The sequence below is a fragment of the Pongo pygmaeus genome, chromosome 12 (genome assembly GCF_028885625.2).
Source record: "Pongo pygmaeus isolate AG05252 chromosome 12, NHGRI_mPonPyg2-v2.0_pri, whole genome shotgun sequence".
NCBI lineage: Eukaryota > Metazoa > Chordata > Mammalia > Primates > Hominidae > Pongo > Pongo pygmaeus.
The window spans coordinates 116,207,263-116,225,949 of NC_072385.2; the positions used below are offsets into that span (position 1 = coordinate 116,207,263).

General features: G+C 37.6%; 1 protein-coding gene across 3 annotated transcripts in view; it reads left to right on the forward strand.

The window, feature by feature from the left end:
- SMC6 (structural maintenance of chromosomes 6) overlaps positions 1-18,687 on the forward strand; it is an 88,898-nt gene that overhangs the window by 2,066 nt on the left and 68,145 nt on the right. For 2 of the 3 annotated variants that reach the window (XM_054472388.2, XM_054472399.2), the window contains exons 2-4: positions 6,119-6,243; positions 10,333-10,450; positions 13,726-13,831. In XM_054472388.2, the coding sequence (XP_054328363.1) occupies positions 6,124-6,243; positions 10,333-10,450; positions 13,726-13,831 (344 nt within the window). In that variant the 5' untranslated portion in view covers positions 6,119-6,123. Of the gene's footprint in view, positions 1-6,118; positions 6,244-10,331; positions 10,451-13,725; positions 13,832-18,687 lie in introns of those variants that run through there. The other variant, XM_063648934.1, reaches the window with a different exon arrangement.

Consider the following 18,687-nt stretch of genomic DNA (forward strand, 5'->3'; position numbering starts at 1 on the left):
CTACAATCCGTATAAAGCACTTCGTATTGAGCCTGGCAAAAAGTACACAGGTCATGTTAAAGGTATTACAGTGAAAAACAAGTTTTATTCCCCAAAGGTTTATTTTACTGAGTGTATTTTACTGAATCTGTAGAATTTTATGTAAAACCTACCTAAATCTTGACTGTCATTTTTAGACCAAAGTTAGGAAAAATAATTAAAGCTGTACTTGGCTTACTTTTAGGAATTAGTAAGTAATTCAAAATTTTACCATGATAGCTTGTATTATATTTAAGACACAATTAAATGCCATAATTCTTTATACACAACGATAAGTCCAGCTGACCGAGGGTCAAGTGTAGTTGCTTAGGTTAATGTTAGCATTTTTGATCCACTATTTAAATAAGTTAACATCTTTTCTCTCTGAGCATGCTTTTCTTGGTCACCAAATTCAAACTACTTCCAGTAGCTTTCTTAGCTCCACCCACAAATCTTTCTCTATTGCAGAGTATACTTTACTACTGACTGGCCTCTATCTCAAATACCTTAGGAGCACTTCAAACTCAGTGTTTTCTTTCTTTCTTTCTTTTTCCCCTTTTTTTTTTTTGTTTGAGACAGTTTCACTCTTGTCGCCCAGGTTGGAGTACCGTGTCGCGATCGTGCCTCCCGGGTTCAAGCGATTCTCCTGCCTCAGCCTCCGGAGTAGCTGGGATTACAGGCATGCACCACCACACCTGGCTAATTTTGTATTTGTAGTAGAGTTTTTAGTAGAGATGGGGTTTCACCACATTGGGCTGGCTGGTCTTGAGCTCCTTACCTCAAGTGATCCACCCATCTCGGCCTCCCAAAGTGCTGGGATGACAAAGCGTGAGCCACTGAGCCCAGCCCAAACTCAGTGTTTTCAAATAAAATAAATATTTCATTCTCCCTACTTGCCAAACCTGTTCCATCAACTTATAATGGCATTTAGTATTAAGTGTGAAGATGAAACACAAAATGAAATTTTACAAAGCACACCCAAAGTTTTGATTCACTTTAATAGTAACATCAGAGAATCTTTTTTTTTTTGAGACAGCTGTTCACTCTTGGTGCCCAGGCTGGAGGAGGGCAGTGACACAATTTCGGCTCACTGCAACCTCTGCCTCTCAGGTTCAAGTGATTCTCCTGCCTCAACCTCCTGTGTAGCTGGGATTACAGGCATGCGCCACCAAACCCAGCTAATTTTTTTTGTATTTTTAGTAGAGATGGGGTTTCACCATGTTGGCCAGGCTGGTCTTGAACTCCTGACCTTAGGTGATCCGCCTGCCTTGGCTTCCCAAAGTACTGAGATTACAGGCGTGAGCCACCGCGCCCAGCCAATAATGGAATCTTTTTTTTAAGTTTAATGAAGGATAGACAAGATGAAGGACAGATTAATAGCCAGTTTCACTCTCTATGAATAATTAACTGTCAAACTTCAGTTTATGCCAGTAGGAACCTGGGCGTTAAAGAGGTTTGACTGGGTTTTCACAAACCTGGATTTGGATCTGAGCTCTGCTATGTTAGAGCTATAGAAGCCTTTGTATGTTAGAATTAAGTTGTAGCTACATAAATTCAAGTCATTTACTTGTGCCTCAGTCTCTCCTTTTGTAAAAATAAGGGCAATATTTATCTCATAAAGATGTTGGGGATCAAAGGAAATAGAAAGTGTTCATCTCAAAAGCTAAGTATGTAGTTATTCAACAGATGTTAATTCTACTCACCCATTTGTACTCACCAGTTCTACTAATTCAGTCTTTTAAATCTCTTGTTTTATCTCTTCCCTTTGTCCCTGATATTACCACTGCTTTTGTTTAGCAGCTCATCTCTTCTTCTACTATTCTTACTTTCTGTTTCATCTATTGTCTGTATTGAGCCACAGGATGTTTTCAGTACAGAAATCTAAGGGTTCAGATTTTATTAACTGAAATGCTGTGCTTTATACTTCCCAGTTTTGCTGATCCTGAAATTTTAGATGGATGGACTTAATGAATAAGTCTCATATAATTTCATGATATATTCCAAGCAGTGGACTTAATTAAGCACATTCAAAATGAAGTTGTTTACCGTAGAATAAATGTCTGTTGTGGTAAGCAGAGTAGAATTGAGGATGTGGTAAACACAGTCCAGGGCAGATTCAGAAGTAGTAGTAATTTGCCTTTTTTAAAAAATGGTAACACTGTTTTTTATTAAATTCTAATTCTGTTATGTGTGTCACTACTCTTAGTTCCTAATTTGGTATTAATGGGAAATATGAATTATTAGATACTTAATAAAATTTAGAATTCTGTTAAAATGCATGATCTCTATCAAATTTCCTATGCATCTACATGCTATAATGAACTCTTGGTTATTAATTTTTTTTTTTTTTTTTGAGACGGAGTCTCGCTCTGTCACCCAGGCTGGAGTGCAGTGGCACAGTCTCGGCTCACTGCAACCTCCACCTCCCGGGTTCAAGCCATTCTTCTGCCTCAGCCTCCCGAGTAGCTGGGACTACAGGCGCGTGCCACCACGCCTGACTAATTTTTGTATTTTTAGTAGAGACGGGGGTTTCACCATATTGGCCAGTCTGGTCTCGAACTCCTGATCTCGTGATCCGCCTGCCTTGGCCTCCCAAAGTGCTGGTATTACAGGCGTGAACCACCACACCTGGCCATTAATTTTTCTTCTTGAACTTATTATTTTATTGATAATCTTCATTGTTCCTGCTTGTATCTTGTAAGGGAGAAATGAGGTGTTCTTTAATTCTGTTTTTTTTTAATTATAAATAAGTAAAGAAATATTAAAAACTATGACGAGCTTTATGGATACATTGAAAATCCCAGAGGAGCCTTTTTTCTCCTTTTTTTATTCCAGGATAATTAAAATATTTTTCTTTGCATCTGTAAGTATGTCTCTTTAGCCTTTTGGAAACAATTTTACTATTTTAATCTGTATCTGACGCTCTAGACATTCGAATCTGTGTTTGAAAATCCATCATCATTAAATTACAAAGTGATTCCTATTTTAAAAGATGGGATCCTTCAGTGTCTGTTAGATGCAAGTTACCGTGGCAACCTAATAGCAAACTGCAAATCCCAGGTCATCCCCAGCAAATAAAAAACATGCTCAGCAAATAAAAAACATCGTCATCATGTAGTGTTTGGGTGTACTGTCTTCTGTATAGAATCTCACATTCCTTGTGAGAAGCGCATCACATTTTCCCTAGTGCATTATCCATTAGCTTATGTCTGAGTGCTTGCTAACTACATGATCATGTGTTAGGCATTAATAAAAACACTTTCTAAAAGGGCATTAAATGTTGGGGACACTGAAAAGTAATGCTTTCTCTTTGCTCTTCTATAATAAATAAATTACTGCTCAGTAACTGAGAAGGGAATAGAGGGTGTTAGCAGAGAAGAAAGTGTTGGAAAAATAATGGCCTGGTAGTATCTCAGGGAATTTAAATTAATAATAAACTGAAACTGATCTATGTTGATTCTTATTGAATATTTTGAAAAATATGTTTGATTTTGAATTTTTGATTTTAATAACAGTTTTAAAACATTAAATAATTTGTAAAAATGAAGCTGAATATTATGTAGATGTAACTGTAATGGTAATATTGTCTTAAAAGGCATTTGTTTAGGTTAAATATCCTTCTTTGGATGGTAAGTAATGTACCCTTTAAATGATATTCAACTTCATAATATATAAGGTTCTTCATTGCCTTCAGGATAGGATAAAGTCCCAGTTATTTTCCATGGTTTACATAACAGTTCAACTCTAATGTGCTTGTGAATCACCTTAAGTCTTGTTAAAGTGAAGATTCTGATTTACTTGCTCTAGGGTGGGGCCTGAGATTCTGGATATCCGATATGTGGATATCTTCCCAGGAAATGTAGATCTTGCTTGCTGGTCCTTGGACCACACTTTAAATATGAGGAGTCTACAAGTCCTTTTGTGGTCTGTTTCTTCCCTACTGCTCTAACTTTATTGCTTGCTAGCTGTGCCTTATAATTTATGACACTGTATCATGGACTTGCTTTTAGTATCCCCCTGTAGCTGCACTTTGCAAAATGTGGTGCAGGAATCCATGAGACTCTTGCAAGGATCTACAAGGCCAAAACTGTTTTAGTGATAATAGTAAGATGTTATTTGCCCTTTTCACTCACATTCACTTATGAGTGTACAGTGGAGTTTTCCAGAGGTTACATGACTTGTGAGATGTCATTGCTGTGACTGATGGAATATATACTGTGTGTCCCTTGTTTTAAAAGTTGCTCAGTTTTGGCCAGCCGTGGTGACTCACACCTATAATCCCAGCACTTTGGGAGGCCAAGGTGGGCAGATCACTTGAGGTCAGAAGTTTGAGATCAGCCTGGCCAACATGGCAAAACCCCACGTCTACTAAAAATAAAAAATTAGCTGGGCATGGTGGCATGCACCTTAATCCCAGCTACATGGGAGGCTGAGGCAAGAGAATCGCTTGAACCCAAGAGGTGGAGGTTGCAGTGAGCTGCGACTGTGCCACTGCACTCTAGCCTGGGAGACAGAGCAAGACTATGTCTGAAAAAAAAAAAAGAAAAGGAAAAAAAGTTGTTTAGTTTTAATTTCTAATATAATAAATATTGATAGACATAAGCAAAAGCTCTTTGAAGTCCTTTGTAAAAGAGATTACAACCTTTGAGAACTGCTTCCCTCCATGTTGGACTGCGGACACAGAGACTCAGATCTGGAACTTAAATCAGAGCTATTTCCTTAGCCACAGCAACTGCTAGGCTAGGGTGGCAGTTTCAGTTTCCCATATGGTCTCCAGTGACACTGCAGTGGGAGTGGTCTTCTCACCTCTGGGCAATGGGAAAAGTCCTGATTTTCCACTAGGCCTCCTTTGACACTAGCCAACTAGGAGAAGGAGTAAGTAACACTGGATTACTTCCTGTGTGGGTGGAAATCTAGGCTCTCTAGGTGGTCTCCACTGACACCATTATCATGGCTCCCTACTTGTCTACTTAGCCTTCTTTGACTCTAACCCAGTTAGGTGTTGAGATGCCACCTTGTAGCTTCACTAGGGTGGAAGTCCAGACTACCCACTTGGATTTTGCTTGCATGGGTAGGGGAGCCAGGTATATACATGGTACGGAGAGGGTTGCTATGGTCTAATATTTGGGGGATTTAAGTACATTGAGCCTAGAACTGTTCCTCATATTCTTATATCTTAGAAATTTTTTATTATGTTAGAGATTTTTGTCTGCTTTTAGCAAACAATTAAATTAGATACCTATCATTTTAGGTCTTAAATGTACTCTAAAGAAAAAAATGAAAGCAGCAGTCAAAGAGGTCATAAAGTTTAATTTTAATCATAAACTATCAGCTTTGACTGGAGATCCAGTATTCATATGTTTAGCAAAATCATGTGTAATTTAAAGATGTTAATTTTCTAGGTTTAAATTTTGCAGTATATTGGCAAAAAATAGACAATCAACCTGGACTTTTTTTTTAGGGAAGAGTTAAAGGAAACCACTGGTGCTAAGCAGTGTGCTTCAAAACATGATTCTTTGGGAAAACAACTTAAAAATTAAAAGTTTTATCTTCTTACTTTATAACTTGTGAAAATTGTGCATTGCTTTGGAATAATTTCAGGAGTCACCATGCCATCTCTATGAATAGATTTAGAAAACTAGAAACCACAATTTCACAAAATCTTTTACCTTTTGTGAGTTTAGTAGTCACAACATTTAGGTAGGCTTATACTGATAAAATCTTGGCTATGAATACCTCTGAAGTAAAATCAACTAGTATAGAATATGCAGATGTTAAAGCAATACAAACTTACTATCTTATGCTTCTGTGGATTAGAAGTCCAACACAGATCTCACTGGGCAAAAATCCAAATGTCAGTAGGGCTGTGTTCTGTTTTAGGGCCTCTAGGGGAAAGTCTGTTTCCTTGCCTTTTCCAGCATTTTTTGACTCATGTCCCTCTTCCTTAGTGCAAGATGTGAGACTAATTTACTTTAATTTTTAAGGTAAAAATGGATGGACATAGTACCTAAAGTTTAATTACCTTTGTTAGATTTATTTTGTTAAGTTTAATATATATGGAACTTGATTTACTTCATTGTTACTATAAATATTTGTTCAGACCTGATGGCCAAAAGAAAGGAAGAAAATTTTTCCTCTCCTAAAAATGCCAAAAGGCCAAGACAAGAAGAATTGCAGGATTTTGATAAAGATGGTGACGAAGACGAATGTAAAGGTACTACTTTGGTAAGCGAAAAATTACAAAATTATGCTTTTTGATATGTTTTTCTTGTCACATTCATCATATCACATTCTGTGATAACTTAAAAGCAAGAAAAAGTAATATGATTTTTTAAAAGTTGAGGTAAAATCTGTTCTGGCTAATTTTGAAGCTTATGTTATTAGAAAAATTAATAGAGAAAGAACTGAATGTATAGAAACTTGAATAAAATTGACAAACTTTTAGTAAGACCAAGAAATGCAAAAAGAGAAAAGACACAAATTACCAATATCGGGAATAAAATAGGGGCTATCCACAGACTCTGCAGACATCCAAAGGGTAAGGAAATACAGTTAGCAACTCTACACGTATAAATTTGACAACTTAGGTGAAGCGGACCAGTTCTCAAAAAGGAAAAATTACCACAAGTCACCCAGTATGAAATAGATCATTTGAATAGTCCTATAACTACTAAGGAGATTTAATTCATATTTTTAAATTCCTATAAAAGAAATCTACAGGCCCAGTTGGTTTCACTGGAGAATTATACCAAACATTTAAAGAAGAATTAACATGAATCTATACAGTCTTTTCCAAAAATCATAAGATAACACTTTTCAATGTATTATCTTGATATCAAAACCAGACAAAGAGGGACCCCCAAAAAAGCAAACTGTAAAACCAGTATACCTAATAGATATGGTTGCAGATATACTGAACAAAATATTTGCAAGGAGAATTCAGCAATGTAGTTGTTCCTTGGTATTCAAGCAGGATTGGTTCACAGGACCCCGCTTCATACCAAAATCCACTGATGGTGAAGTCCCTTATAATCTGCCCTGTGTATTCACATCTGCAGAACCCACAGATAGGAAAAGCCAACTATATGTAAAAAGAATTCCACGTCATGATTAATGGGTTTATTTTAGGTATACAAGCCTGATTCGGTATCCAAAAATCAATCATTGTGATTCACCATGTTACAGGCTAAAGAAGAAAAATCACATGATTATATCACTCAGTGCAGCAAAAGTGTTTGATAAAATTCAACACCTGTTCATGACTAAAACTCTCAGAAAAATAAGAATAGACTGGAACTTCCTCAACATGCTAAAGAGCACTCACAAAAAAACTGACAGCTAACATTATACTTAATGGTAAAACATTGGATACTTTTCCCCAAAGATCAGGAAGAAGACAAAGGTGTTTGCTTTTATCACTTATTCAACATAGTGCTGGAAAATCTAGCAGTGCAAATAAATCAAGGAAATAGAAGGTATAGAGTTTGGAAAGGAAAAACACACACAAAAACTCTCTGTTTGCAGATTATGTAGATAATCCATTTGTTCATTATCTACATAAAAAATCTCAAGGAATCTACCAAAAACTCTTAAAATGAATAAATACATTCAGCAAAGTTATATGATAAGGTATTTTTAAAATGCTTTACTTTTATATACTGGCGTTGAACACGTGGACGTTAAAATTCAAAATACCATTTTCAATCGCTCAAAAAAAAGAACCACTTTGGGGCAATGCAAATTAAAACAACATTGAGATACCAGCACATCTGATAAAATGGCAATAGTTCAAACCACTGAGAGCACCAAATGCTGACAAGGATGTGGAGCAACAGGAACTCTCATTCATTGCTGGTGAGAATGTCCAGCCACTTTGGAACACACTTTGGCAGTTTCTTACGAAACCAAACATCCTCTTACCATACAGTCCAGCAGTTGAACTCCTTAGTATTTACCCAAAGGAGTTGAAAACTTACGTCCACACGAAAACCTGTGCATTCATGTTTATAGCAGCTTTATTCATAATTGCCAAAACTTGGAGGCAACCAAAATGTCCTTCAGTAGATAAATGGATAAATAAACTCTGGTATATCCAGACAATGCACTATTAGTATTAAGCTATTAAGCCATGAAAAGACATAGAGGAACCTTAAACGTATATTACTAAGTGACAGAAGCCAGTCAGAAAAGGCTGCATGCTGTATGATTCCAACTATATGACATTCTGAAAAAGGCATAACTATGGAGAGAGTTAAAAATCAGTGGTTGGTTGCTAGGGGTTGAGGAAAGGGGGGCATGAATAGGTTGAGCACCGGATTTTTAGCACAGTAAAAATAACTCTGTACTATACTAAAATGGTGGAAACATGTCATTATAAATTTGTTCAAATCTATAGAATGTACAGTAATATCGAGTGAAGCCTAGTACAGACTGTGGACTTGGGTTGATAATATGTTAGTATGGGTTCATCAGCTGTGACACATGCACCATGCTGATGGTGGATGTTGATAATGAGGGAGACTATGCATGTGTGGGGGTAGAGGGTATATAGGATATTTTTGTATCTTCCTCTCAATTTTGCTGTGAACCTAAAACTACTCTTAAAAAATTAAGTGTTAAAAAATGAAATACTTAGGTCTAAAGCTAACAAAATATGTACAGGACTAATATGGTGAAAATTATATAGTGCTGATGAAGGAAATCAAAGAATACCTGAATAAATGGAGACACATACTTATTCATGGATTAGACAGCTCAATATAGAAATTATGTCAATTCTCCCCCAAAATGATATGTAAATTTAAATGCAGTTCTATTAAAACCTCAGCAAGATATTTTGTAGGTATATATTTTATTCTAAAATTTAGGTGAAAAGGCAAAGGAACTAGTAAATATACCTTGGTACATCCATACCATAAAATATAGGTTAACAATAAAAAGGAGTGAACTACCAATATAGGCAACAACAGAGAATTAGGCTGAGTGGAAAAAGCCAGTCCCAAGAGGCTGCATTTTGTCTGTTTCCATTTATTTAACATTTTAGAAAGGGCAAAGTTAATAGAAATTAACAGATTAGTGGGTCAGGGGTTAAGGTGGGATGTGGATGTGACTATAAAAGGGCAACATGTGGGATCCTGGTGATGATGGAAATATTCTGTATTTTGACTATGTCAATGTCAGTATCTTGGTTGTGATATTGTACTTTAGCTCTGCAAAATGTTACAATGGGCGGAAACTGAGTAAAGGGTACACAGGATCTCATTAAGGATTACATGTGAATCTGCTATTATTTAAAAATAAAAATATTTTAAAAATTCTTCAACCATGATTTCCAGTATTCTACTCATACAAGGATGTAAATGTTTTCTACTGTTTAATAAGACGTATGTCCAGAAGAAGAGAGCCAGGGAGTTTTTAAAGAAATCTTTAAAATACCTGGAGGCTTGAAAATGGTCTTCAAAAAAATTAGAAGGCCTGATAAAATAAGGCTGATTTGTTCTGGTACTTAGATAACTACAAAGTGCAAGTGACTACCATTTGCCAAACTCTTGGTTAAACCATTTGTAAACCTTATCTAACTTAATGCTGATATAATATTTACAGTATAGGAAATATTATTCCTGTTTTACGAACTTGGAAACTGTATATTCTTTATACATTGCCAAAAGTCACACAGTTGCCATAATAAGTGACAAAGTCACAAGAAGAGCAGGCTTTACTTTTTAAGAACATGTACTCTGCTCTTTGAATTGAAATAGTGAATGTCAGATAGTGAATTCAGTGTTGAATGCATGGCTGGATCGTCATCTTTCAGAGGTATTCTAAATAAAGTATATAGGAAGTTTTACTATGCCAATTGGGATAGCAGTTCTTAACAAAAGGGATTCTTCTCTCTCCCTTTTGCACCCCCCAGGGACATTTAGCAATGTCTGGACATATTTTTGGTTGTCACAACTTAGGGGCAGGTATGTGTTGCCGGCATCTAGTGGGTAGAGGCTGGGGATGCCACTAAACATTCTACAATGCACAAGACAGACCCCCCCCACTAACAAAAAATTATCAGACCCAAAATGTCATTGCCAATATTAAGAAACCTGGTGATACACTTTTAAATCCTTTAAAGATTTTAGAATGAGTACTGACTCATAGAAGGTTCCCATTTAATTTCATCTTACTCATTGAAGTTACTATTATTCACTTTCTGTAAATTTTTTCATTGGTGATGGTGCTAGTCTTTCTGATGCCAGCAGTGCTGGAATGGTTATAATGAGTGAATTAGATTGACCATTTTCTCCCATTGTTTTTTATTAATAGACTGCAGCCGAAGTTGGAATAATTGAGAGTATCCACCTAAAAAACTTCATGTGTCATTCAATGCTTGGACCTTTTAAGTTTGGTTCTAATGTCAACTTTGTTGTTGGCAACAATGGAAGTAAGTGTTTTTTCCCTCCTCGTTTGACTTTGAGCAGTACTTTGAGATTAGAGTATATTAACTTTTTGAAATAGGTGACTATTAGTGCTAATAAGTATTTTTTCTATAGATGTATAACTTGTGGTTATGAATATTCTTGGTATTTGCTGCAAGTGTACACTTAAAGAAAATATTGAGTTAACTCTAGGTACATTACTTAAGCAATAGGGATAAACATTTCCTGCTTATGTTTTTAATCTGTTTATCTTGGAATCTATACCATAGAAGGGTAGACAAGCGATCCTCATTGCAGTTGAGGCAGCCTTGTGTCTTGCCTTACTAAACATTGTAAGAGCACAAATGAAGTGACTTGGCAATCCAAACATAAAAGTAATTCTCACCAGGTGGCCAATAAACGCTTTAAGAGGAGGTGGTATTTGTGCCAGTTCTTGAATGAAAATTATCAATTCTTTAGGTCTCATTGGCAAGAAGAAGCTGAGATATTCCAGGCAAAGATTGCTCATTAGCTAAGGTTTGGAGGAGTAGAGGTAGATGTGTATAGGAACTGGTGAATAACCTTACATGGTTTATTGTATGGTGGACGGTGGAGAAAGGCAGAAGCTGACTGTGGAGAGTCATGTTCTAGGCAATATTGTTGAGGATCTTGAATGTCATGTTAAAGAGTTTGGAGTTTTATTTTGAAGACAGTGGGGAACCAATTAGAGTTTTGTTTGTTGTTTGGTGGTTTGGGTTTTTTGTTTTGTTTTGTTTTTTTGTTTTTTTGTTTGTTTCTTTGAGACAGAGTCTCCCTCTGTTGCCCAGGTTAGAGTGCAGTGGTGCGATCTCAGCTCAATGCAACCTCTGCCTCCCAGGTTCAAGTGATTCTTCTGTCTCAGCTTTGTGAGTAACTGGGATTAGCGTGCCTTCACGCCTGGCTAATTTTTGTATTTTTAGTAGAGACGGGGTTTCATCATGTTGGCCAGGCTGATCTCAAACTCCTGAGCTCCAGTGATCCGCCCACCTCGGCTTCGCAGAGTGCTGGGATTAACAGGTGTGAGCCACTGCGCCTGGCCACAATTAAGGTTTTTGAGTAAAGGAATGGCATGGCCACAATTCGTGAAACAAACTGACCACATTGTGGACAATGGATTAGAAGGGGAAAAATACAGAAGGCAGAAAGTTTCTGGGCAGTTCTGTGGTAGGCCCGCCAAGAATGAGGTGTTGGCTGCTGGTCTGAGAAGGTACACAGGGAGAGGAGGCTTGCCAGAGTCTACCAACTGGTGACAGTGCTAGAATAAGAAGCTAGGTTACGTGTAGCTCTGCAGTTCCTTTTGTTGTTTTTCTTACTTTATCATTCAGTCAAGAAGAAAGTGTCTCTAGGAGAAACAGATGGACAAGGGGATCACTGTTTTAGAGGGGTCACATGGGACAAGAAATAAATAGTGATGGGTTCTGAAGTTAGGTCTTGTAACTTTTGAAACAATGATTTTTATTAATAAAACCTAATAGAAGAGGAAATAATGCAAATAGTGGAAACAGTGCATTTGGTAATGAAGAAAAGAGAGTTAGAATAGGAACTTTAAAGGCATTCCAGGAAATAAATTGGGTTAATCAGTGGTGTGCATTAGTTACTTTGTGTTACTTTGCAGAAGATAATGGGCTAATAATAGTTGATTGGATTGGTTGAATGGAGTTCAGAAAATGGTTACCATTGTGTGTGTGTGTGTGTGTGTGTGTGTCTGTCTGTGTGTGTGTGTGTATGTGTGTTAAAGAGAAAGGATCTCTCTCTCTGGGTCACCCAGGCTGGACTACACTGGTGTAATCATAGCTCATTGCAGCCTTGAACTCCTGGGCTCAAGCTATCCTCTCGCCTCAGCTTTGAAAGTAGCTAGGACCACAGGCACATGCCACTATGCCTTCCTAATTTATTTATTTATTTTTTTGAGACAGAGTCTTGCTTTATTGACCAGGCTGGAGTACAGTGGTGCTATCTTGGCTCACTGCAACCTCCACCTCCCAGGTTCAAGTAATCCTCCCACCTTAGCCTCCCAAGTAGCTGGGATTACAAGTGTGCACCACCACTCCCAGCTAATTTTTGTATTTTTAGTAGAAATGGGGTTTCACCATGTTGGCCAGACTGGTCTCAAACCCCGGCCTCAAGTGATCCACCTGCCTTGGCTTCCCGAAGTGCTGTGATTACAGGCGTGAACCACTGTGCCCAGCCTGCCTGCCTAATTTTATTTTTTGTAGTGACCAGTGCCTAATTTTATTTTTTGTAGTGACCAGGTGTTTCTCTTGTTGCTCAGGCTGATCTCTCTGGTCTCAGATGAGCCTCCCACCTCAGCCTCCCAAAACGCTGGGATTACAGGTATGAGCCACCATACCTAGCCCTCAGCTTGCAATATTTTAGATCTGTTAGGGTATAAAGAAGTACACTTCTCAAAGAGCTAGAAAATGAATAATATTCAAGTTACAAATAATAATTGTCAAAATATTATATAAAAACATGTATATGAGTTTGCTGATTTTTTTCTACTTAAGTTCATTCATTCAACAAATAATGCAAGTACTTATTATGTGCTAATATTAAGGATACAGTATTGAATGAAAGAGACAATATTCCTGTCCACATGGAGCTTACTTTTGAGGGATGTTAACAGTGGTTTCTGGCTGGGCCCAGTGGCTCACATCTATAATCACAGCGCTTTGAGAGGCTAAGGCAGGAGGATCGCTTGAGAACCAGGAGTTTGAGACCACCTTGGGCAACATACCAACACTGTGTCTCTACAAAAAAAAATTAGCCGGGCGTAGTGATGTGTGCCTGTAATCCCAGCTACTGAGGAGGCTGAGGCAGGAGGATAGCTTGAGCCCAGGAGTCCGAGGTTACAGTGAGCAATGATTGTGCCAATAGAATGTCATAAAAATTAGATGAATTAATAATATACGTGTAAATAGAGGGATAAATTCATTTATTAGGTTGATAGGCCAAGGTGGTACAATGAAAGTTTTAGGTTGGAAAGGTGTCACGACAATTTTTACCATTTTCTTTTTAGTGGCAAAAATTTGATTCCTGAAATGTACTATTTTTTTGCTAATAGTGGCAGCTCAATTTTTCCTTACATATATAACTTTTTTTTTTAAGTTGTTGCTTTGCACGGGAAGAAAATTATAGTTGAATTTTAACATTTTATTTTAAAGTGAGTCTCATTCATAAATCTTTTTGCATTACATGGTAGGAGTCAGCATTTTCCTTTTTCTTTTAATGAATGTGATTTCTTCAACATCTGTTTCTTTAGGTGGGAAGAGTGCAGTACTCACAGCTCTCATAGTTGGTCTTGGTGGAAGAGCAGTTGCTACTAATAGAGGATCCTCTTTAAAAGGTTTTGTGAAAGATGGACAGAAGTAAGTGTTTGCTTTCTACCATCTATTTTCAATTCTTTAGTAAGAAAACAGTTACTTTAGATTCTCAGTTCACATAGACATGACTGGAAATGAAGTGCCTTCCCAGAATAGGAGCAGAGGTGTCCTATTTTTTCATTCCTTTCTTTTACCCCTTGTTGCTGGCATGGCCCACTGTTGCCTGTTACCCTCTCAAGACAGATAGCTTGTGTAACTTACTGCCATGTGCCTGGCCATCTTGCTTTTGTTACTTGCTGAAAGAAATGGCTGTGATAAATCTATGTACCCTGTTTAACAAGTGTTTATAAACCTTGCTAGTTCCTGACTCTTGACCCAAACCCAGCATCGGTGAGTCCACATTGATACGATAGTAGGGACAGCAAAATCAGTGACCAGCCAAAGTGTCCCTGCACAAAACTTCTGTCTTTAGCTCTCTAAGAAGTCACAAAATAAGAATTCTACTTATTGACTCTGATTTTATACCCTTTACCCAAGTGGGTTGCCAGTGAGTTTAATTTGAGGACCACAATGACAGATCTGTTTTTAGTCTATCCCAGACCCTTGGTGAATAGTCATATCACTACTCTCTTTGGCTTTACATTTATATTTCTTTTTGTCATAGGTTGCCATCACATAGCTATATGTGAATTGTCCAGTTTGCATCATCACAGACTCACTGCTTTTTGCCCACTAGCTGTTCTGTCTTTAGGCTTATCTCTTCATTCTTTTCCATACTGCCCCAGATACCTCTGAAGGGATCTTTGTTTTTCATAACAACAAAATGCCCCAAATGCTGTCATACATCTTCTAGCATGAGGCTACTCCCATTCCTCCTTCTCATGCCCAGTGCGGAGAACTTTTGAAACTTTCATAATTAACACTAATATCTTTTTTCTCATTCAGTAGACTTTTCCTTCTGCTCAGTGTTATATCCATTTATCTTCTATTTTATTACTAAAGAATAGAACAAGGACAGGATGTGAATCAGGCCTGCAGATTTCTTATGTATTCCTCAGAAGCCTTAGGAATCTTAACCTTAAGCCAAGATTCCAAATTGACTCAAAGAAAAGGAGAAAAGATACACAGAAGATTATTTCCCATGCTCTATGGCCTTAGGAAAAAACTATTTGATAACAATTTCCAGCATAGTTTCTGTCTCCACTTCATGGGGCCCCAGTCCAGCAAAGTCTTCCTTTCACCACCAACCAAAATGACGTCTGTAGCAAAAAATTAGTTATTTTAACACCTTTAAGTTAATAGTATCAACTCTATTTCAGTTCATTATATTTAAATTTTTTTTTAAATTATTATTATTTACTAGTCATTAGAATCCATGAGAAATTCTTTTTTTTGAGACAGAGTCTCACTCTGTCACCCAGGCTGAAGAGCAGTAGTCCAATCTTGGCTCACTACAACCTCTACCTCCCAGGTTCAAGTGATTCTCATGCCTCACCCTCCCAAGTAGCTGGGACTACAGCCATGCCACAACGCCTGGCTAATTTTTTTTTTTTTTTTTTGTATTTTTAGTAGAGAAGGGGCCTGGCCTTGAACTCCTGGGCTCAAGTGATCTACCTGCTTCAGCCTCCCAAAGTGCTGGAATTACAGGTGTGAGCCACCACATTCAGCCACAGTTCATTATACTTAACTGTCCATTTCTTAGCTGTCCAAACAGTCACCCAGTCTACTTGGCCAGATAGCATGTTGAATTTTCAGATACAGTCTTTAAGAAGAAATTATTTTTTATACACTGTTAAATGTTTTCTCAGTTAAATACTTTTTTTTTTCCCCCCCATTTGAGAAGTACTTAGACCAGGGTAGAAGCTTCTCTCTGAGACCTGTCCTCTGAATACTATTTAATAAAAAAAGACTAGCTTAAACAAATCACCAACATTTAAGGACATGGCTGCCTGTAGAGTGAAATAGTTATATATATATATATTATTTTTTCTTTTCCAGTACAAAATTGGGGGAAATATATTTTAAAACACAGTGACAGCTAAAAACTCTAACCTTAGCTCAGTCTTCTGTCTAAAAAACTAACTAAAAGCAGAGTTTTTCCACATCTTTATTGTTCTTATCTATCCCCTTCCTCATTGAAAACATTTGGCATTTATAAAATTTCCCTTGTTTTTATAGTCTCTGATTCTGTCATCACTTTTTTGCAGAATCAGCTTGTTGAGGTTTTTAGTTCTGCTCTTGCTCTACTGCACATCTAAAGTCTATGAAGGAGTCTCACTTTGCCTGAAGAATGATTGTCAGTGTGGTCCAGCACAAGTTTGAGGTAGTTCTAAGGACTCTATCCCTCCCTTCCCCCATCTCTTAACATTACACTCACCATTTGTGACACCTGGGCTGTGGGCCGCCTTTCTTGGGATATTTCAACTCTCCTTGGAGATGCTTGCCTAATACTGTTAGGAGAAGCCAGAGAACTGAACCTTGAGACATTGCCTGGGACTCATCCTTCTAATTATCCACCAAGCCTTTGCAGTGACACAGGGACTGAATGAATCCTCCTGATATATCTCTTCACATGAAAACCTTTCTCAGTGACCCAAGGCCTCATGCCCTTTGCTATTTAGATTCTCTTTAAACATACGCAGTTTACTGTTCCCTCCCTTGGCCTTCCTAATACCAACCCTGGTAGCCTTGGGGTCTTTGCAGTAGTCTAATTTTTAACATCAGCTGTGGCACAAGGGTTATAGAGGGACAAAAACTCATTCTCCTGTTTTATGTTCCTGATTTATTTAGTCAGGGATACAGAACTTATTACAGATGAGCTGGTGACCCAGAGAAGGAGCAGTTGTATCATCTTTTTATATGACTTTTCTTATTCCTTGTTCTCATCGATGTGCACTGCTGCCAGTTACTTCCTTGTAGATAGATTCTTCCTGAGTTGAGAAAGAAGCTAAATTCTTACTGTGGCACTGCTTGTTTGTGTTGTCACTCTAAAAAAAAAATCTCATAGACAGTCTCTCTTTTCACTTAAGGTTCTCCTGTATTTACAGGCATTGGGCTCTATGGCTGTTGACCCAAATTTAGCATTAGCACAGACCATATCAGTAGAAAGGGGAAGACTGCAGAGCTAGTACACAGCTCAGTTGCCTCTGTCTTCCTGCAGAAGTGTTTTTTTTTGTTTGTTTAGCAGTAATTATGAGGCTTTTTTATAAATGTTATTTTTTAGAAGAATTTTGCTTTCTTGTATTTATTAGATTCATATAGCAGGCTAGGCACGGTGGCTCACATTTGTAATCCTGGCACTTTTGAGGCCGAGTTGAGCGGATCACTTGAGGTCAGGAGTTCAAGACTAGCCTGGCCAACATGGCCAAATCCCGTCTCTACTAAAAATACAAAAATTAGCTGGACGTGGTGTTGGGTGCCTGTAATCTCAGCTATTGGGGAGGCTGAGGCAGGAGAATCACTTGAACCTGGGAGGCGGAGATTGCAGTGGGCCGAGATCATGCCATGCACTCCAGCCTGGGCAACAGAGCGAGACTCTGTCTCAAAAAAAAAAAAAAAGAAAAGAAAATGTATATAACAGTAGGATATCAGTGCCTCTGAAGTTCTCACTATACTAAAGATAGTTCAAATACAAGGAGTAGCTAGGAATGAAGATAATAAAGTAGGTGTTTTGTAATCAAGAGAGGTGTTTGATAATTCAGAGAGCAAATATATGTAGTCATTTAAGAAATGTTTTCATGAGGTACAGTAACTTAATGCCGGGTAATCATACTAGCTAATGAAATAAAATATTCGTTAGCTACATTATCAGAGGCCAGCTTCCCTTCCCCTCATACTTCAGTGGTTCTCAATCTTAACCGTTCATTAGAATCAACTTGGGGAGCTTTTAAAAAATCCCATTAATTGTAATTTTTCTGATGCATATCTGTCTTAATTAGGTAATTTTGTTTTTATAGAAAAACCACACCAATTTATTCAAGGTAGCTCTAGGAAAGGATATTTGCCATAAAGATGCAGGGGTATATATCCATGAAACTGCAGAGAGGAAATACTGCGGGGTCTCTTGAGGGACCAGACTGAGACCCTGTAAGAACCTAGTCACTTCTCTCTCTGGGGCTTTCTTTTAATTGCATCTCTGGCTGTCTCTGTGTGTCTTGTCCCTGGGCCTCTGTCTTCCTCTCCCTCCCTTTGGTTTGTTCTGCAACTCTCCTCTGTGCACCTCCCTCACAATCCTAACTTAATTGGCTATACTTCTGTGTGTGCACTATGCTCTCCTGTCTCTCCTTATGAAAAGTGTACAGATAAGTGAGTGTGTTTTTCTCCATCACTGTCTCAAGTATGTGTACTTTCTTATTTTTTTGCTAATCTTTGTTGCTGTGTGTCTTTGCATGTGCAGGCATTTATAAGTCTTACTGTCCTAGTCTGTAGGTGTATGTGTATAAGGAAGGGATCTTATGTTTTCTGTGCCTCTGGTTCACAGCCAGTATCTGTGAGTATGTTATGTCTTTTTATTAGTCTGCCTAGGTGGTTTCCAAAGAGCTTATCTGTTCTATTCAGACTTTTCTATTTTCTTATCAGACTATAATGCCCCAAATTGGTTTCTCTAGGTCTAGAGGCTCCATAACTTTGTAGCTCCCAGGATTCACCATCTCTCGACTTGATCATGTCTTAATTTGATTTTTTTTAAACCTTTTTATTTTGAAATAATTGTAGATTTACAGAAATTTTGCAAAGATAGTACAATTTTCTGTATATCCTTCACCCAATTTTCCTTAATGTAGATATCTTACATAACTAAGATGCATTTATCAAAGCTATGCAATTGACATTGATACAATATCAACTAAACTACAGACTTCTGAAAATTTTTTAACCACATTTTCTTAGTTTGATTTTTTAAA